At 41.8% G+C, this 18,878-nt stretch overlaps 1 protein-coding gene across 1 annotated transcript in view; it reads right to left on the bottom strand.

The window, feature by feature from the left end:
* Positions 1 to 1,168: 1,168 nt before the first annotated feature.
* TMX4 (thioredoxin related transmembrane protein 4) overlaps positions 1,169 to 18,878 on the bottom strand; it is a 39,387-nt gene continuing 21,677 nt past the window's right edge. Inside the window, exons 5-8 of the mRNA XM_070419928.1 lie at positions 17,416 to 17,461; positions 11,498 to 11,599; positions 8,602 to 8,665; positions 1,169 to 5,638 (exon numbers count right to left, since the gene is read on the bottom strand). Coding sequence (XP_070276029.1) covers positions 5,286 to 5,638; positions 8,602 to 8,665; positions 11,498 to 11,599; positions 17,416 to 17,461 — 565 coding nt within the window. The 3' untranslated portion in view covers positions 1,169 to 5,285. The remainder of the gene's footprint in view (positions 5,639 to 8,601; positions 8,666 to 11,497; positions 11,600 to 17,415; positions 17,462 to 18,878) is intronic.

Below are 18,878 nucleotides of genomic sequence, written 5' to 3'. Positions count from 1 at the left end.
TATTTCTCAGGAGCTTACCCTTGTGAGGCAGTCGGGTTACAAAGGTAGGGAAGATGAAGTCACTGTGGCTGAGATGGCATATCCCGGCCTCTCTTTCAGTTAGCTGTGACCCTGTGACTAAGTCCTCTCATGGGAAATGTGACCAGAAATGGTGCGTGTATGCCTCTTGTCAGCCTGCCCTTGACATCTCCGAGTGCTTCTCCATGCACTCTCCCCTTCTGACTGGTTGGGATGAAGGTGACCAGTCACCTTAGATACCAGAGAACAGAGCCTCCCTTGGCCTGGATCCTAGAAAAACCTGCCTGAAGCATAGCCACTACCCCCTGGGATGCCTGAGGTGGGCTAGGTGACACAGTAATACAATTCTTGTTCTTAAAGGCCCTGAGATTTGGGGGTCTGTTAACACAGCCTACACTAGCCTAATACAGTATCAACCTTGGGTTCACATGTTCTAAGAAAGAACTCCAGTTACTGTGGAATATGTTCCAAAGAGCCTTCAAGACTGGGATAAAGCCGGGAGTTGCATTGTAACTCCATGTCATTGGCTTCAAAAGCTACAGATTTTGCTCCCACCAAGGATGTGTGGACAAAGTTCAGGTAGGCTGCGACACTGCAAAATGGATATTTTTTCACTATATAGGCCAGTATGTATTCTGAGCCAGCTTCTCTGGGGGAGGGAAACTCAGTGGTATGAAAATTTAATCATGTTCTTTGTATTATACATCCTTCCATTGTTTTTCAAAAGTGAGCATTTTAATCTCCATTGTTTTAGTCCCCAGGGGTTTGTAAGTGTCACCTCTCCTCCTTTGTGTTTCCCACTGCCATAGTGCCAGGAAGCTTGGGGTGCAGACCAATCATCTCACTGCCATCTGCTCCAGCCTGGCCACCCCCAGACCTCAGGACAGAGGGAGCTCCGAGAGGCGAGTGCGGTGAGATGCTATAGACAACACAATGGCTGTGACCAGGAGCCCTTTGATGGCTCCTCCTTCGTTTTGTGCACTTTCCAGAGCAGCTAAAGGCACGTGGTGTGGGTTTCACCAAGTCAAGGAGAAGAGGATAAAGAGGAAAAATGATCAGACTGGATGGGGATGGATGCAGAGGAGAAAATGTTTAACACAGTAATCTTTCTTTACTGCCTAGGAAAACAACTCTTGTGAAAACAGTTACATGAAAAGCAATAGATGGTTTTGTTTTTACTTGGCACTATCATAGGTTTTGAGGCAAATGGAAATTTACATATAATGAAAACACACAGGATCAAGGATTATGTACAATTCTGTGATTAAGGTGCTTTGCAATTCAGGCAACGTTCTGCTAGAAACTTCTATCTTGGTTCCAGTTGCTGCAGATACTATTTGAGGAGGCAAAGAATAAATACATGGATGAAGAGGAAAATAATTAAGTACCGTGGACTAAATAATCAAGACTATTACAAGGAATATAAATAATAAATTTATAATGTATTGCAATACAAATAAGAAGTATTTTCAGTATAAAAATTGCATTTGCACAAAGAAGCTATTTAGTAACAAATACAATTACACTATATTGGAAACACGTCAAAGGTGTACCTAGTATGTCTCACATATACTAGTACAATGTCACAGTACACATGAAACTTTACTGAGAATAAGCCACCTGAAGGCCAAGTCCTGGTCTGAAGCTGTCACAGGCCTTTCAACAGAACTTCCTGGTTCAGGAAAGCTGTTCACAAGCTGTTGGAGGTTCATCAGACTTGATGACTCCACGTTGGTTGCAAGACAAGCTGTAACCTCAGGAGAACCAAAACGTAGGACTGAGGTAAAGAGATACTAAGCAAGGAACTTTTCTGTTGGCACAAAGGATGTGAATACTTTCCAAAATGTTGTTATATTTAACAGGATGGGTCTACCACACATTTATAACACTGGCAGAAATAACACTTCGACACGGAGATAAAGGACAGACATTAGCAAAAGCACCAATATCCTTTCTCTCACTTCAAGCCAATTTAAGGAGCTGAAATCTCAGGTGTACCCTGGCTTGTCTACCTTTTATTAACTCTTTAATGTTTCCCATCCTTCACTCTTGACTCAGTAATACAGTAACAGTAAATACTTCCCCTGAAAGATATTTTTATCATATACTCCGAAGGTGTTACAGGATGCAGGCTTACATATGCCCAAATCATGTAACAACACCAGAGCTATCAACAGATTTGGGCCATAAATAAATAAAAATGTGGCTTTCTCCAGTGTCAAAAGCCAACCTGGCTAACGCTTGTTTGCTACCTCAATATAAGATTGCTAAGCAAGTTGGGTAGTGTAACAGACCTAGCAAGAGATGTAATAAAGGAAACTAAGAAAAAGCTAGGTAGAAGGTGCCTCATTGATGAAAAGGCACCTGCTCCAACTACTCAGTTACTTTTAATTCACCTGATTTTGATTTATACAAAATACTATTGTGTAAGTAAATAACTGTTACTACAATATAGGAAAGCATGGCTAAAGTTTACTTTTAAAATGAAAATCATGTTTCCATGCACTTGACTCCTGGAATAAATATAAGAAATATCCTTAAAATCCCACTGAAATGTTAATTTCAAATTATTTTAGGTTGACTTTTTGCCTTTAGTTTTACATTCAGTCAGTACTGAAAACAACCTAAAGGCCTCAGGTGGAAAGAAATGAAATTAGTTGAGTATTTATCAGACCACTTGGTAAAAACCCCATCTTTTGCCAGGATATTGAAAAACAGGAAAAACAGGGGGGAAAAATGGTTTGCATAGCCAGACTTTTAAACTTCTAATGAATTTTCTTCTCCAAGATGTTTTTCTTTGCTCACTCCATTTTTTTAAAGTATTGCTGAGAAATATATATATATATATAAATAAAATTTGGGGTCCAACTGGAAATTGGCCTTACATTTCTAAAAAGTCAAAGTAGATTTCATTCCCTCCTCTTTAGTCACATATTCCACTTTAAAAAAAATGATGTTATTACAAAGGAGGGGAGCTTATACATACAGAAAAGCCAAACTGAATCCTTTCTTAGTCTGTAGCTCTGAACTTGAGCTTAATGATCTTTGAAAACTCAATTCAGCTGATTGTAAGAGAAAGCAATCCAGTGCCGAGAGGGCACGCCCAGCTCAGCAATGATTCAGAAAAGCTTCCCGGGATCAGGGAGATGGAGCCACCACCATCAGAACAACTGCATTTTGGGTTAAGATGTATCAGAGACCTACCTTACGGAAGGAAAGAAAATGAGCAAATTCAAGATTTTCTTAGCCTCTCAGTTCTCTGATGGCCTCTAACTTGAGGTTGTGTTGCTGTCTGAAGAGAAAAACTATTATTGGTGACTCTTTTTTGGGGGGTGCAGGGGGGGTTGTCAAACCATCTTATTGAGGATCTTTGGGGAAGGGTTGAAGGGCTGGGAGGACAATGAGATCCGATGTCCTTGGTCTGGTCAGGATCTCCCCAGCTTCATAGCTGCCAAAAGTTGGTGACTCTTTCTTATTTTGGGGGCTAACCCTCACCCGAGGATATTTTTCTATTGACTTTTAGAAAGAGTGGGGAGGAGGAGAGACAGAGAGAAACACATCCATGTGAGAGACACATCAATTGGTTGCCTCCCGAAAGAGCTCTGACTAGGGAGCCTACAACTGAGGTACAGGCCCTAGACAAGAATTGAACCTGTGACCCTTCAGTCTGTGGGCTGACACCCTATCCACTGAGCCAAACCAGCTAGGGCAAAAAATCTGTTGACTCTCATGCTGCAGGATGAGGCTGTCAGGTAACTGAACTGGAAAGATGAAAAATAACCATCTCTAAAAATTAGATTCTGGCAGAATAAAAACCCCTTTTGTGTAAATTTGCAATAGGCTCATTCAAGCACAGAAAGACAGCAAGTTTCAGAACCGCTCCCTCCTGCCAATGATCCCGTGTTCAAAGTTAATGGAAGAAAAGGGTTATCTAAACAGCCAGATAAGAGTACACTGCATATTTCTTTCTTAAAATGACAGAAACTTTTAAATTTCATAAGCCTGCACTACTTATTATTCTGTCTGGACCCAAGGGGTGTAGAATCAACTTTAGTCATCTTTCATAAGGTTTGGAATCTAATTTTATGAATTTATTCTAAAACATAAATCAGCTAAGGCAGAAGTAGATGGATGGATTTTTTAAAAGAAATTGGGCCTCCTGGGTACTTTTAGTAGATTGAGCACTGAGAGATTTACAGGGATAAAATTCTTCACAAGATTAAGAAAGAAGGAAATGAAACCAAATCTTTCATTTCCAGATACTCACTTTCATTAATTCTTTCACCAAAAGCACATCACTGAAGGAGAACCAGAAATGTTCAGTTATTATTAAAGTGGTTCAAGGCCAGGGAACCCCTTGAGATGAAAACAAAACACAGTATTCAAGTTTTCTTCACAAGACTACCTTGTACTGGCAAGACTTAGGGAACTTCTGGGTTGGGAAAGAATATTGCTGAAGGGACTTTTTGCAAAAAAAAAAAAAAAAAAAAAAAAAAATTACTCCATTTTGGCAAAAACAACAAAATTGTCTCCTGTAAAATCCCTACTCCTTTTTGAATCCCCAAAGGTTACAATACTGCATTGGAGCTGCTTGGCAGTCCGGCTTCATGGGCTGTGGTTTTTGATTAACTAAACCCTTAAATCCACTAAACGCAGCTTATGTCTCACTAGGAAGCATTGTGAAGTGTGGGGAGCCTGCAGGCTGTTGGCAGGACAGCTGGAAATGGGACAGGTAAGAAATAAGACATAACAATGGAGATTTAAAGTCAAGACAACTGCCAAGCTCTTTTCTACAATAAGCCAGGGCCCGCTCCATTTCTCTCTAAAAAAAGTGACCCAGTACTATGGTGCCTGATGTTTCTTATAGTTTGACAAAAGTAACTTCTTAACACAGGAGAAGCAAGACTTCTGCTACACATGAGGATGCACAGGCTGCTTTGCTTTCACTTTATGGGGCCTGCAGCCTTGTCAATGAACAGTCCTCACGAGGGCTGGGCATCGCTACCTCTGGTCAAAACTCTCTCGCCCCAAGTAGATGCATGTGTGCCCATCCCAAATCCTCAAGCATATCCTAATACCACGCATCTGATTGTCATGCCTGAAGGAATCTCATTAATATACATTAGGCTTAATGCCGAGACTACATGACTAAGGTGGATTTTTAAGAGAAGCTTGCTCGGGAAACAAGGAGGATTTTGGTTTAGACTGCAGGCAGAGGGAAGCCGGCACACTCCTCTGCTCTATGTTCTTGAAAATAGTCTGTGAACCTAAGGTCCCTTATCAGCATGCTGACTTTTGCGCTGCCTCAATGTGTCTTCCGTGTCAGATGGACGGGGCTGCCCAGGGGCATCTTCCTCAGTCTCATTGGGTTCTCTTTCCTCCAGGGGCTCCCTCGGGGGCCCCTGGTCCTGGGTGTCACTCGTTTCCTCATCCGCACCAGCAGCCAGGTTGTCCTCCTCCTCTTCTTCCTCTGGTTCATCCTCATCACCAAAGTCTTCTTTCTCTTCCTCGTCGTCTACAAGGCTGTCCTTGTTTTCTTCTTCGTTTGAGTCATCTTTTTCGTCCTCTGCATCCAGCAACTGTTCAGCCCTATGAGCCTCCTCTGACTTCCGACTCTGCTCTGTGGAGGGAAGAGGGGAACGGCCTCTGAATAAACAATGGACACTCAGCAATCAAACTGACTGTGGAATAAAGCAAGGGGGGCACACGACAGTCTTCTCCACCTTGAAGCTGTTATTACCCAGGACAGATCTCTGGTTGGCGTCCTAGCCCAGCCCAGGAGGGCAAAGGTTCCCTCAGGCTTTGTATTTTGTACCTTGTAGAACCTGGCTCAGTGACTTACTCACTAGCCGTGGTAACTGATTCATCATATGACAAGCTGAGCCAATCAGAGTGCTCCCCAGCAGTTTCTGCCAGAGCACGGAGGAAAAGCTCTCACTTTGTACAGTGATTGCTACTGCTTTTGACAGCCACTGAAATCAGTCACATGGGAGCACAATCTAACATCCCTGGGCTGTGCTTGAAGCTAGAACAACCCTGGGATTTCAGTTGTGTGCGTTAAATACATTTTCCTTTTTCCCCAAATTGCTTTAAATTGGCTTTCTGTTACTTCTAAGAATTCTAAAGAACATAATATACCTTCTAATTATAGTCATGTGCAGCATTGCAATGTTTCAATCAAGGACATATTGCATATACCACAGCAGTCCCATCTAAATATACTAGAGGCCCGGTGCACAAAAATTTGTGCACTGGGGGTGGGGGGGGGTGTCCCTCAGCCCGACCTATGCTCTCTTGCAGTCTGGGACCCCTCAGAGGATGTCCACCTGCTGGCTTAGGCCTGCTCCCTGGGGGATCGGGCCCAAGCTGGCAGTCAGACATCCCTCTGGCAGCCCGGGAGCCCTCGGGGGATGTCCACTTACCAGCAGGGAGCAGACCTAAGCTGCAGTTGGACATCCTTAGTGCTGCTGAGGAGGTGGGAGAGGCTCCCGCCACCACCGCTGTGCTGGCAGCCATCAGCCTGCCTTGTGGCTGAGCAGAGCTCCCCCTGTGGGAGCGCACTGACCACCAGAGGGCAGCTCCTGCATTGAGCATCTGTCTCCTGGTGGTCAGTGTGTGTCATAGTGACCAGTCATTCCCAGTCATTCTGCTGTTAGGGTCCATTTGCATATTACCCTTTTATTATATAGGATAGAGGCCTGGTGCTCGGGTGGGGGCCGGCTGGTTTGCCCTGAAGGGTGTCCTGGATCAGGGTGGGGGTTCCGCTGGGGTGCCTGGCCAGGCTGGGTGAGGGGCTGATGGCTGTTTGCAGGCTGTTAAGCCCCCCCCCAGTGGGGACCCTGACCCCATGGAGGTTTGGCCAGCCTGGGTGAGGGGCTGATGGCTGTTTTCAGGCTGGCCACACCCCCTTTAGGGTGGGGGGTCCCCACTGGGGTGCCTGGCAAGTCTGGGTGAGGGGCTGAGGGCCATTTTCAGGCTGGCCAAGCCCCCCGGCGATGGAAGCTCCCAGTCTCTCCTTTTTTTCTTTTCTTTTTTTTATTCTGGGGTTTATTTAGCTTCTATAATTGAAACTTTGTTGCCTTCAGTGGAGCTCAGAGCCGGCTGCAGCAGGTGGGAAGCTTGGCTTCCTCCATCACTGGGGCAACCAAGCCTCCTACTCGCTCCAGCTCCGTGGCTGCTGGCTGCCATCTTGGTTGGGTTAATTTGCATATAGTTGCTCTGATTGGCTGGTGGGTGTGGTTTAAGGTGTAGCAAAGGTATGGTCAATTTGTATGTTTGTCTTTTATTAGTGTAGATAAAAGCCCAGTGACCAGAACGGTGGAATGACCAGAACAACCAGTGGCTATGACACGCTCTGTGGCAGCCAACCAGCCTGATCTGGGAACTGATTGGCTCCCCTCCCCCTACACCCCCACCCTTAATCGGCCCCCAACATCCCAATTGGGGGCAGGGCCAGCCCAGCAACCACCCACAGCCCCTCCCCCCACCAGCCTGGGCTGATGGGCCCCCATTAGGGCAGGCTGGCCAGACCCCACCCATGCACAAATTCATGCACCAAGCCGCTGGTAAGACTATAATGAGGCTAAAAAATTCCTATTGTAGTCATCTTGTAGCAGAGCAAGGTAATTCTCGTGTGTTTGTGGTGATGCTGGTTTAAATGCCTACTCTGCTGTCAGCTGTATAAAGTAAGACTGTATCATCTGTGTGTGTGCATGTGCATCCTGTGATGTTGCAAAAAAGACCAAATCACACCTAATGATGCATTTCTCATAACGTATCCCTATCTCATAGCGCATGACTTTATCTATGGAAGTCCCAAAGCATTGAAAACTTCAAAAATTAAAAAGAAATATAGCTTATTTAAACTCTAACATAAAATTCAACAAAGTCTTATAAAAAGTCTTTATGCAAAGTTTTAAAAAATAGAATTAAAAACATTCAAATCCAGGGCTATTTGATCTCAGAAACAGTGTGAAACAGTACAAAGATTTGGGGAAACTTCTTTTTTTTAATTAAACATTTTTTTAAATTGATTTCAGAGAGAGCAACGGAGAGGGTGGTATAGAAACACCAAGGATGAAAGAGAATCATCAATTGGGTGCCTCCTGCACACCCCGTACTGGGTACTTAGCCTGCAACCCAGGCATGTGCCCTGACCACTGGGAATGGAACCATGACTTCCTGTTTCATAGATGGATGCTCACCAATGAACAAGACCGGCCAGGCAGGGAGACTTCTTACAAAGCACTTGGAATAATTATAGGCACACAATAAAGTCCTAATAAATGTGAGTTCCCTCCCTCCCTTTTCATTCCAGTTTGAATGAAGAAAAAGGTATCAATTGATTAATGAAGGGCATACACTTAAAGGGAAAAAGAAATTGCCAAGATGAAATATTCCTTAGTTTAAGAGAGAAGAAAGAGAATTTTGTTAAGTCTATATAGAGAACATATTTTAAGGAATTTAGTGGTGGTGGTTTGGTAACCTAGCACATCAGGGGGAAATCTACCACCTATATGAGCACGAAAGGGCACAACACAGAATTCCAAAAATACTCTATTTACATGAGTTTATCACACTTACCGGGATGTTCAGATACATGCCTTGGAAATGGCAAATAGAAACATTCTGATATTAACACCAAGACCTGGAGGGGGAAAAGGTGATTTTATAGTGAGTACATAGGACATTTATTTTCAAATAACCTTTAAAATTAAGCCTTCTACAACCAGATATTCATAGATAAATAATTAGCAGTTGGTCAAAAGTCCTCAAAACAGAAAAAGGTATACTTAAGAATTTTCTATTTTTTTAAATGTGACACAATATAGGGAGATGCTAATATTTGAAAACAGGGGTCCACACAGTCAAATGCCTAAGAGAGCCCACTAAAAATAGATGAATCAAGCGGGTATAAGAAAACACACGCTATCAGCCAAGTCTAAACTGGCCTTTAAAAAACACTCTTCTGAACAAACCGAACTGGTCGGTACATGGGCTGCCCCGCACCATAAATAGTAATAGTACTTCCTACACCAATGTCTTAAAGGTATTCTAAAATTTTAAAGAACTCAAAATCATAGTCCTTTTGACTCAATTTTATAAATGTCAAATGAGTATCCTACATTTTGTTCAGAATTATTACCATCTGATTTTCATTTATTAATTTATTTAATATTTGGTTCATTAACATCTGGGGGCAAGATTCAAAAAGAGAAAAAAATGGCAGTTTAATTATAAATCAATAAAGAACAATTGAGTTTCATAAGAAAAATGAATAAAGCACTTCGATAGATGCTTAAGAGATACAGAGATTATAACCATTGGGAAGGATTAAGAATGATGCATTTGAAGAAGGCACATTTAAGGCCCTGGGCACAGCCAGGAAGAGCTGGGTGGCAGCAGAGGTCTAGCTCCTTTAAGCTACACCAAATTGGGTCATGGGGGCATTAGGTCCAGAGAAAGCTCTGAATGCCAGTCTGAGGAGACCCAACTTCTTATAAAGGAATAACATTTTATGTCACTTAATCACTTGAACAGTCTTAAATCAACTCTCTTCTTTCTTTGGGTCAAGCTTCTAATAACCTTCCTACACTGATTATTTAAATCTGTTTCCAAATGAACTTAGGACATAGGCACATCTGACATGATTTCTTGGGTTTAAAGTAAACCTCAAAGATAAAACTCTAAAACTTTATGCTGAGAAGACTTTCCAACGGTCTTGCATTAGGCTCACAATCAACCTACATTCTCCACAGCTCTACCTTAGTCTTCAGGGATCTCATATTGTTCTCTCTACAAGAACCTCATGCTCCTGTGGCTCTAGAATATACTACCAGAAAAATCTAGAACCAGATGGTAGATGGGAGAAGTACATTTACATCCAAGGTCAAATTTATATCCAAAGTCAAATCCTTTTAGACCAGACCATTAGGGACATGTTAATAGCAGTATGATTAGTACATCAGAATGGGAACACACCTAGGACCTAATGAATGATGTATCTAAGTTCTATCCCTACCTGTGAGGTTAACATTTAGTCAAATCTCAAATATAAACCATAGTATGAAGGAAGCATGCTCATGGCATATACAATGGGCTCCCTGGAATAGGACTTTGTTGTACTAACTTATGACTTGCTATAAAACAACTGCTAATATTTGAAGCTTATTATAAAAAGATTTTGCTAGCCCTGGTCAGGGCACATACCTAGGTTGTGGGTTCAATCCCCCGTCGGGCACATATAGGAGGCAACTAATTGATGTTTCTCTCTTCCTTACTCTGTTTAAAAATTAATAAAAGCAGCCCTAACCAGTTTGGCTCACTGGATAGAGCATCGGCCTGCGGACTGAAGGGTCCCAGGTTCAATTTCGGTAAAGGGATGTACCTTGGTTGTGGGCACATCCCCAGTGGTGGGGGGGGTGCAGGAGGCAGCTGATCGATGTTTCTCTCTCATCGATGTTTCTAACTCTCTATCCCTCTCCCTTCCTCTCTGTAAAAAATCAATAAAATATATGAAAAAAAAAAAGCATATCCTGAGGTGAGGATTAAAAAAAAAAGACTTTGCTAAAGAGCCACAATTTATTATAAAGTGTAAGGACAGACTTTTAAAATAATCTTAACTAAAAGTTTGTCTCTTTTATATAAACTTTTAGTAATCATCACTTATTCCTATCATATAGTAGTTAGGAGCTATGTGGTTCATATATAGTATAAGGGCGTTTAAGAATTTGTTTTAATTAGTTTAAAGCTCAATCAAATGGATCAGTGAAAGCTTAACAAATTATATCAAAGAATAAAGCATGCCACAATACTTATAGTTGCCTACATAGTTAAATAAATAAATTTATTATTCCAACTCTTACCTAAAATATCTAGGGAGAAAATACACAAATACCTACTAGATATGTAAGCACTAGATGTGCTTTGCATCTGATTTTTTTTTTCACAATATTGACTGTGTTTTCTAGTCCCTTCTTTCAACATTATCTTATAAAATCTACCTCAGACTAAAGAGAGTGTATGTGTAAGCAGCTGGCCAGGATTAGACGTTTAATTGGAGGATATGAACAAGAAAAGAATCATCTCATTCACTGAGGAACAGATCCACAGCATTGGCCTTATCACCACAGAGTTCTAATCAAGTAGGCAATGTGTGAAATCACTGCAGATGGGGTTGTCTTGCAAACTATCAATTCAAGTATGATCTCAACTTTTCTCTTCATCACTGCCTATATTTTGGGCAGCACAGATCTTCAGAAAATATAAAGGCTAGAATTAAAAGATAATGATTTAATGAATTTTCCATTATTTCTCAAATTAGCATTGTAAGCAGTATCAAATAAGCAAATGCTACTTAACTGCTTAGATTACACACAAAATAATGTTAATGTGTTTTTTCTTCCTTGGCTGCTTTGTAGTTTTGCATAAAGCCCATTAGGCTTTAAGAAAAGGAAAGAAGATTGGCATTATCTCTTACCAGACCCATGAGAAGGCCAAAAATCAAGGTGGCAACGACGAAAAGGACATAAGAACACCAAGCAGGCATTCCAACGGTCACTGTGAAATAGTTGTGAAGATGCTGTAATTAAAAGAAAAATTATTTATAATGAGGACCAAAAATGTTTAAATCTAGCTCTCCAGCTATCACTCAAGTCTGCAAATTGTTTCCACAAAGAGTAGCACCCACAAGGTCATCCAGTGGTTTGATTCCTCAGAACAAGTCAAGCTTTACAATAGCAGGAACCTGAGAGTATACTCAAGGTTATATCTGGTAAGAGTTCTCATTCTTTGGAGTTCATAATCTGACAGAACTCTGATAGAATTGTTTTTCTAGTCCCTTCATCCACAATAATAGATTTTTTTTGGTCACTCTCTGCTAATAATTATATATACCTCAATATTTACTTGTAATATGGAATCCATAAAAATTAAACTTCTTGAGTCTTGACCAATTGTTAAGTAGAACTAAATACTACTTAGAGAACATCAATCAGTTTAAACGTCTCCATACTTCCTCCTTCTAGTCATTTCTCTACCTCTACCCATCCTTAACAGCTTTCCTAAATCACCATAAAACCTAAAATGTAATATTAGACAGAAGGTTTTCCCAGTTAATTCATTATGAGGAAATGAGATTTCATGAGGTTTTGAGTAGAGTGCACATTCTTTTTTTACTATCCCCTAGAACTCTATTTGATACAGAAGAGAGAGATACAATCTGAACTGGAAATTATTTCCATGCTAAAATCACACAGAAATTACAGATATGAAGTGGTAGTTTGGAGTCAACACCCACTTAGATGGGGAATTGCAGGAGCCATGCTTCCTCATGAAGGTTTAGTGGTTGTAGGTTTCAGGCCATTATAGCTTCAAGAACAGCCATTCGAAATTTACTGGGCACACGATAAAATGGCTCCAAGCTAAATGTCATCAGCAGGCAGAGATAACAAGTGAAAAACTTGCTTAGAACAGATGTAGTAACTAAAAACGAGTCCAAGTTTCCATTTTAATGTTTCTCAAAATCTAAATTACTCAAGTCATTGGTTTCTGTTTATAAATGTCAATACAATTAAATAATATACTTCATTTTGGCTTAAATCTAAATGATAAACAAACAAAAAAGCTTGTTCAACTAATCTAGAAAAATCTGAGATCTCTTCTCTCCAATCTCTTACTCAGCTGAAGAGATAGATATAAAGATTCAGCAAATACTTTAAACTCTGATCCATGTAAAAAATATTTGTTAGGTAAGTTATAGGTACTGGCAAATCCTTAAAGTATTCATAGGAAATGCAAATAATCTGGATTTGTAACACTGTCATCTGTAACTGTTGTCTACACTGGTCATTATTCTGTCTTCAGCCAAAGCAATTGTTTATTCAGAATAATCCAGCATTCTGGAACCCAGTAGGCAAAAGTATTGGGATTTCAAATGTTGTTTTAGTCAAATCCTTTTCAATGGAAGTTCTAAATACTGCACAGGTTCCTACTTTAGAAAACTCTATGTACTGAACATAGTTAATGCTTTTCTTGGTGACTCAGTGAGGTGATCAGGATTAATCCCTGAAATGTGCCAAGGAATTAGAAGATAGAGAAAGCCAGTCTGCCTTTGAGCTGACCTATGGACGTAAGTATTCTGGAACTTGCTCTATAAAAAATATCTGCCCATTTGCCTTACTCATATGGTTGGAATGAGCTATGTGCAGTTATAAATCCTTCTAGACAGCATCGTATGCCCTTTCTGCAAAATAAATGATTAAAGTAACCCTCAGAACCTTTCTATTTTCTAGAATGCAGTAAATCATTTGCCTTTGTGTCACTGCATTCTGAGTCACACATTTCTTAGCACATTCAAAATACCTACTTATTTTAATAAGCTCCACTTCAATGTTCTTGTATCTGCTGATACTTTGGAGGATTTATTTGAGCTTCTTAGAGAAATCCTGACAGAGCGCTGGTAGAATGTGGTCTTTTAGGTGATTACTACTAAAGTCTCATTAATCAAGTTTTGTTTTCACAGCTGCAGACATAAACCTTTATCTGTTTACATTATCTGTCACCACAATGGTTTTAGAGTACCTGAGTGTTAGGGTACTTGGTTCTAGTTACTTGAAGTCTTTATATGTATATACTAGAGGCCCAGTGCACAAATTCATGCACCAGTGGGGTCCCTTGGCCTGGCCTGCAGGATTGGGCCGAAACCAGTTGAAGTCCCCCGAGGTGTTCCAGATTGTGAGAGGGCACAGGCCAGGCCAAGGGACCCCACTGGTTCATAATCAGGGCCGGGGAGGGCTCCAGGGCATGTCCAGCCCATCTCGCTCAGTCCCAATTGGCTGGACCCCAGCAGCAAGCTAACTTACCAGTCAGAGCATCTGCCCCCTGGTGGTCAGTGCACATCATAGTGACCAGTTGAGCAGCCTTAGCATATCATAACATATTACACTTTGATTGGTTGAACAGCCAACTAGACAGCAGGACACTTGGCATATTAGGCTTCTATTATACAGAACTAGAGGCCCAGTGCACGAAATTCATGCATGGAGGGGATGGTCCCTCAGCCTGGCCTGCACCCTCTCCAATCTCGGATCCCTCTCACAATCCAGAAACACTAGCTCTAAGTGCTCACCTGCCTGCCTGCTTGATGTCCCTAACTGCTCTCCTGCCTTCCTGATGCCCCTCACTGCTCTCCCTTCCTGGCCTGATCCCCCTAACTGCCTATCTGCTCTCTCCTCTTGGCCTGATCCCCCTAACTGCCCATCTGCTCTCCCTTCCTCTGTGCCTTCAGACCCCGGCACTGGAGTGCTGAGAGCTCTCCGCCAAGCCCCCACCCCTGTCCTGATGCTCCCCTGCGCGGGCCTGCGCACGCCTCCGCTGGGGGGACCACCCTGTCCTGAGGCCTCTGGTGGCAGCCTCATGTCCCAGTGGTGCAAGTCCCCGCCCCCGTCCCTGCCCACCAGCTCCTGTGCACGCACAACCTGTTGAACGATCATGACTGGGATACCGTTAGGACCAATTAGTTAGTAATTAGTATATTACCTCTTTATATATATAGATGTTTCCAGGCAATTACTGATTAAAATTTATCAAATTCAATTTTAAATTTCTGTGTTTCTGTTTCTTTAACTACCAGCCAATGATAGTTTTCACTTAAGGAAAACACTGATTCTTGTTGTGTGTGTTCATTACAAGGAAGCATTCTACTATTTCCTTAAAATACACAAACATGTTGTCTAATGGGCATGACACCTTATTATTAATGACTGATTTAGAGCCAATTTTGGGTAACATGTAGTTTTGAGTAAGAAGACTGAATGAAGATACCATTAGAGTAGAATATATAAAAACATTCCAACCAGTGGCCAGATGAATTTAAGCAATGGAGCCAGGCTAACACATTCACAGATCAGAGGCAGAGCCCTTCCTCCCCAAGGAGGCCAGCACTCCCTCTGGGACCTGAACTACTGCAGGTGAGATCAGATGCTTCCCAGGGGCACCCACCCACCCAGCCCAGTGTTGCACAGTCTCATTCAGGGCTGGGCTGGCCCAGAAGGACAGAGAGCCTTTTGTATTTATATTCTACCTATGTCACAGAATACACTCTGAGGAGTTTGGGGACAGGCCCTACATCCCCTCTATCCTTCTTAGACACAAGTAAGAATCCTCAAATATATTCCCTGAATGGAGCAGCTCAGAAAAACTTCTCCAGTGACAGCCAAGGTTTTACTGCTTCCCCTTCCATGTCATACCCTCTGCAACAAGACACAACCTTGCAGGCCCCTGCAGACATTAAGATATATATCCTGTGGATGTGCACCATCTCATTGTAATATTGTTCTAGATATTAGGTGCAAGAAAATAAAAGTAAGAGAAGATATGCCACTATAAAAAACACAGTGGATATTTCACAGTTTTAAAGTACACTCTTACTATTCTCCAGTCTAAATACTCATGGTCTTTACTTCTCATCACGTGACATTTACAAAGCATTAAACCTTCTCCATCACATGGATTATCCTCCCAAAGATGCAGCACACTTATAGTGGCTAAATTTTGCCATATGCCTGCGTAACTACAGTAACGTTGAGAAGAGGGAAGTTACTGTATTAGCTTAGTGAGCAGCACAAATTCACTATATCAAATCTATAATAATAAAAGCGTAATATGCTAATTAGACCAGACGACCTTCCGGATGAAGCCGGGTCTGCAGCCCCAGGATCGAGGAAGCCGCTGCGGCTGCAAAGGCCTACGCTTGCACTAATTTTGTGCATCAGGCCTCTAGTCAAATAATATTTAAGTACACTCAAATGCTAAACTTAGCGAGCAAATACACATTATACAACTGCCATAAAACCTTATTTTAATCCTGCCATCAGAGTTTGTTAAGAAATAAATGAATAGAAACAAAACATTTTTGTTTCCTAATCAGAGGGGAAAAGCAAAATAATGACAACAATAATTAATGAATAGAACAAAAACAGTTATCAAGTATGTACTTGGTGTGGGTTCTATGCGAAGCATTCAAAGAATTCTAGTAACAATAGTTACAAGAGGAAAAGCAATGGGTTCAGAGACATATACACAAGGTGGAGAATAATGGTTTGTCCTCTGGAAAAGAGATAACGCCTCCCTGCATCATTGTAGCCAACTGTGACGAGAGATAAGACAAAGACTGACAGTCTTGCCAAACACTTGTTACAGACAGAATCTCAGCCCCAGGATTCCTAACCCTGCCTAAGGCACCCCTTCTGGTCCATCTCACAAGGCAGAAAATAAAACACAACTTAAAAACTGGGACACAAAATGTTGCTCTTAAATTTCCCTCAACATATCTAGATGTGCATGAGAAACACAGAGTCTTCTTGAGTTGCTTGAATATTAAGTTCCAAAATGACACCGTGACCTACACAAAACTTAGACAAATATAGGAACTCATTTTGAAGACGTAGAATACTTTAAGAATATATATTTAATTCCACAGCAATTGTGCTAAATTTGGTAGGATTTAGCTCACTCTACACATAAAGGGGAGCACAAGGTTTTGTGACACATTCAAAATTATATAATTGTCCAAACTTTTAACTAAATAATAGTTTGAATTCACCGAAATGACTCAGTGAAATGATACAATCACATATAGCAAGAGTGGCTGAACTTTTTCCTGAAGGGGCAGAGAGCAAATATTTTAGGCTTGTGGGCCACATGGTCTCTGTCACAGCTACTCAACTTTACCACTTAGAGTGAAAGCAACAGGTAATGAATGAACATGTCTATGTTTCAAAAACAGGTGGCCAGCCCACAAGCTATAGTTTGCTGATTCCTGACATACAAATTCACTTTTGGGCTTAATCTTTGATCTGTAGATTATGACAATGGGAATATAAAATGAAGTAAAACCACATGAGCCTGATTCAGCTTTGATAAAGAGATTCATCTCTGATCTAAGAAAGTATGACTTTGACACAACAGTTACTGGTCATTGTTCAATTTATGCCTTTCTAGACAAAGACACATTTCCATTGGGGACCCTTGTGAGAGTAGTTGTGTGGCTTAATAAGAAAAGTGAAATTATAAAAGTATTCACAATGTTTATTTTCCTATGGTTTAAAAGTTACATTCTTACTCTTTAAAAACCCTCTGCAAAGCCCTAACCGGTTTGGCTCAGTGGATAGAGCGTCGGCCTGTGGACTGAAGGGTCTCGGGTTCGATTCCAGTCAAGGGCATGTACCTTGGTTGCGGGTGCATCCCCAGTAGGGGGTGTGCAGGAGGCAGCTGGTCGATGTTTCTCTCTCATCGATGTTTCTAACTCTCTATACCTCTCCCTTCCTCTCTGTAAAAAATCAATAAAATATATTTTTTAAAAAACCCTCTGCAAAGGGTATATTTAAGATTACTTACCCAAATCTTGCCAGAGATGCTAAAAAGGCCAGCCATTCCAGACATCCTAAAAAACAGAGAGGAGGAGAACCATTGGTGATGCATACTATGAAAAAACAAAAACTCAGGTCACAAGGATTTGCCCTTCCACTCTGCAATACATTGTCCTCTCTCCTGGATTTACTTGTGTTCATATAGAGCTTTAGCTCCACAGCCATCATTTCAGTCACTGCTGTAAATACATTCAAATCCCCTGGCCCCTTCTCCCTCCACTGTACATACCTGGCAAAACCCCAACTGTGGGCAGCTGCGTCTCTGGGGACAAATCAGCTGACTGCTCTTCCTTCAGTCACAAACCTGTTTGTGCCTCAGTACTGCACTTTCAGGCTCTACCTGCCAGGACAGCTCTTGTGCTTTTCCCTTTCTTCACACCTTTCCACCCTCCTCTCCCCATTCACTCTCAGCTAACACACACTCCTCACATGTCACTGCGAAATCAGAAGCCATTATGTGATCTCTCTTATCTTCTCACCACCCAATCTGAGCCTGGGGTTCACCTGCATGCACCTTCTCTTGTTTCCACAGAGAAAGTCTATCTGCCCTCCTCCTCTTGGCCTTGGATCCCATCCCTTTGGCTTATTAATGTCTTGGTTCTTTTTGCCAGCCCCTCTGCCTGCATCAGCAACTTCTTCCTTTCTGCTGGGTCATTCTCACGGGAATGAAAACATGCTCTACCTTCTCCATCTTTTAAAAAGAGCGTCCTTGGACCCTCCAGCTTCTCTTCTCCAAAGAGTAGGCCACACTTGTTTCTTCTTCCTTACTGTAGCCTTAACCCATTCAAATCTGCTCCTGCCCTCACTACTGCAGTATCACTAGTTGTGAAAGCCACAATGACCTTGCAATTGCTTCATTCAACGCCCATGTCTCAGACTTGATCTTCTTTCACCTCTTGGTAACACAGGACACAGGCCTACTCTACATTCTTGAGCACCTAATTTACTTGGCTTCTGGGAAACCCCATAACCCTGCTTGTCCTCCTGACTCACTGGTACTCATTTTCAGTTTCTTGACTCCTTTTGCTGACTCCTTCTCTTCTTAATTGTGGGTGTCTTGTGGCTAGGCCCCAAGCACTTTTCTCTCAATCTTTAGGTGATCTCCTCCCTCCCAAGGCTTTGAATACCATCTATATGTTTTGTATTTGTGTTCCTGAATTCTCCAAGGACCCATCTCCATACATCCAACTTGACAGCTCTACAAAGAAATCTGCATCTCAAACTTAACACATTTAACACTGAACCCTTGCTTTTCTCTTGCTCAAACCAGTAAGATTCAAACCAGAAACCCAAGAGATTTTTTGTAAATCTTCCCTCTCCTTCACCTTAGCCAAGTCTACCCGCAAAGTATTTTAAATCCACCCATTCTCTCCATCCCACTGCTGCCACCCTGCTATGCACTAGCACCATCCCTAGGCTAGACAGGGCAAC

The sequence above is a fragment of the Myotis yumanensis genome, unplaced genomic scaffold (genome assembly GCF_028538775.1).
Source record: "Myotis yumanensis isolate MYYU_CA2020_CCGP unplaced genomic scaffold, mMyoYum1.0.hap1 SCAF_7, whole genome shotgun sequence".
NCBI classification, from domain to species: domain Eukaryota; kingdom Metazoa; phylum Chordata; class Mammalia; order Chiroptera; family Vespertilionidae; genus Myotis; species Myotis yumanensis.
The sequence above is the reverse complement of the archived record's forward strand: the minus strand, read 5'-3'. Positions and strand labels throughout refer to the sequence as shown.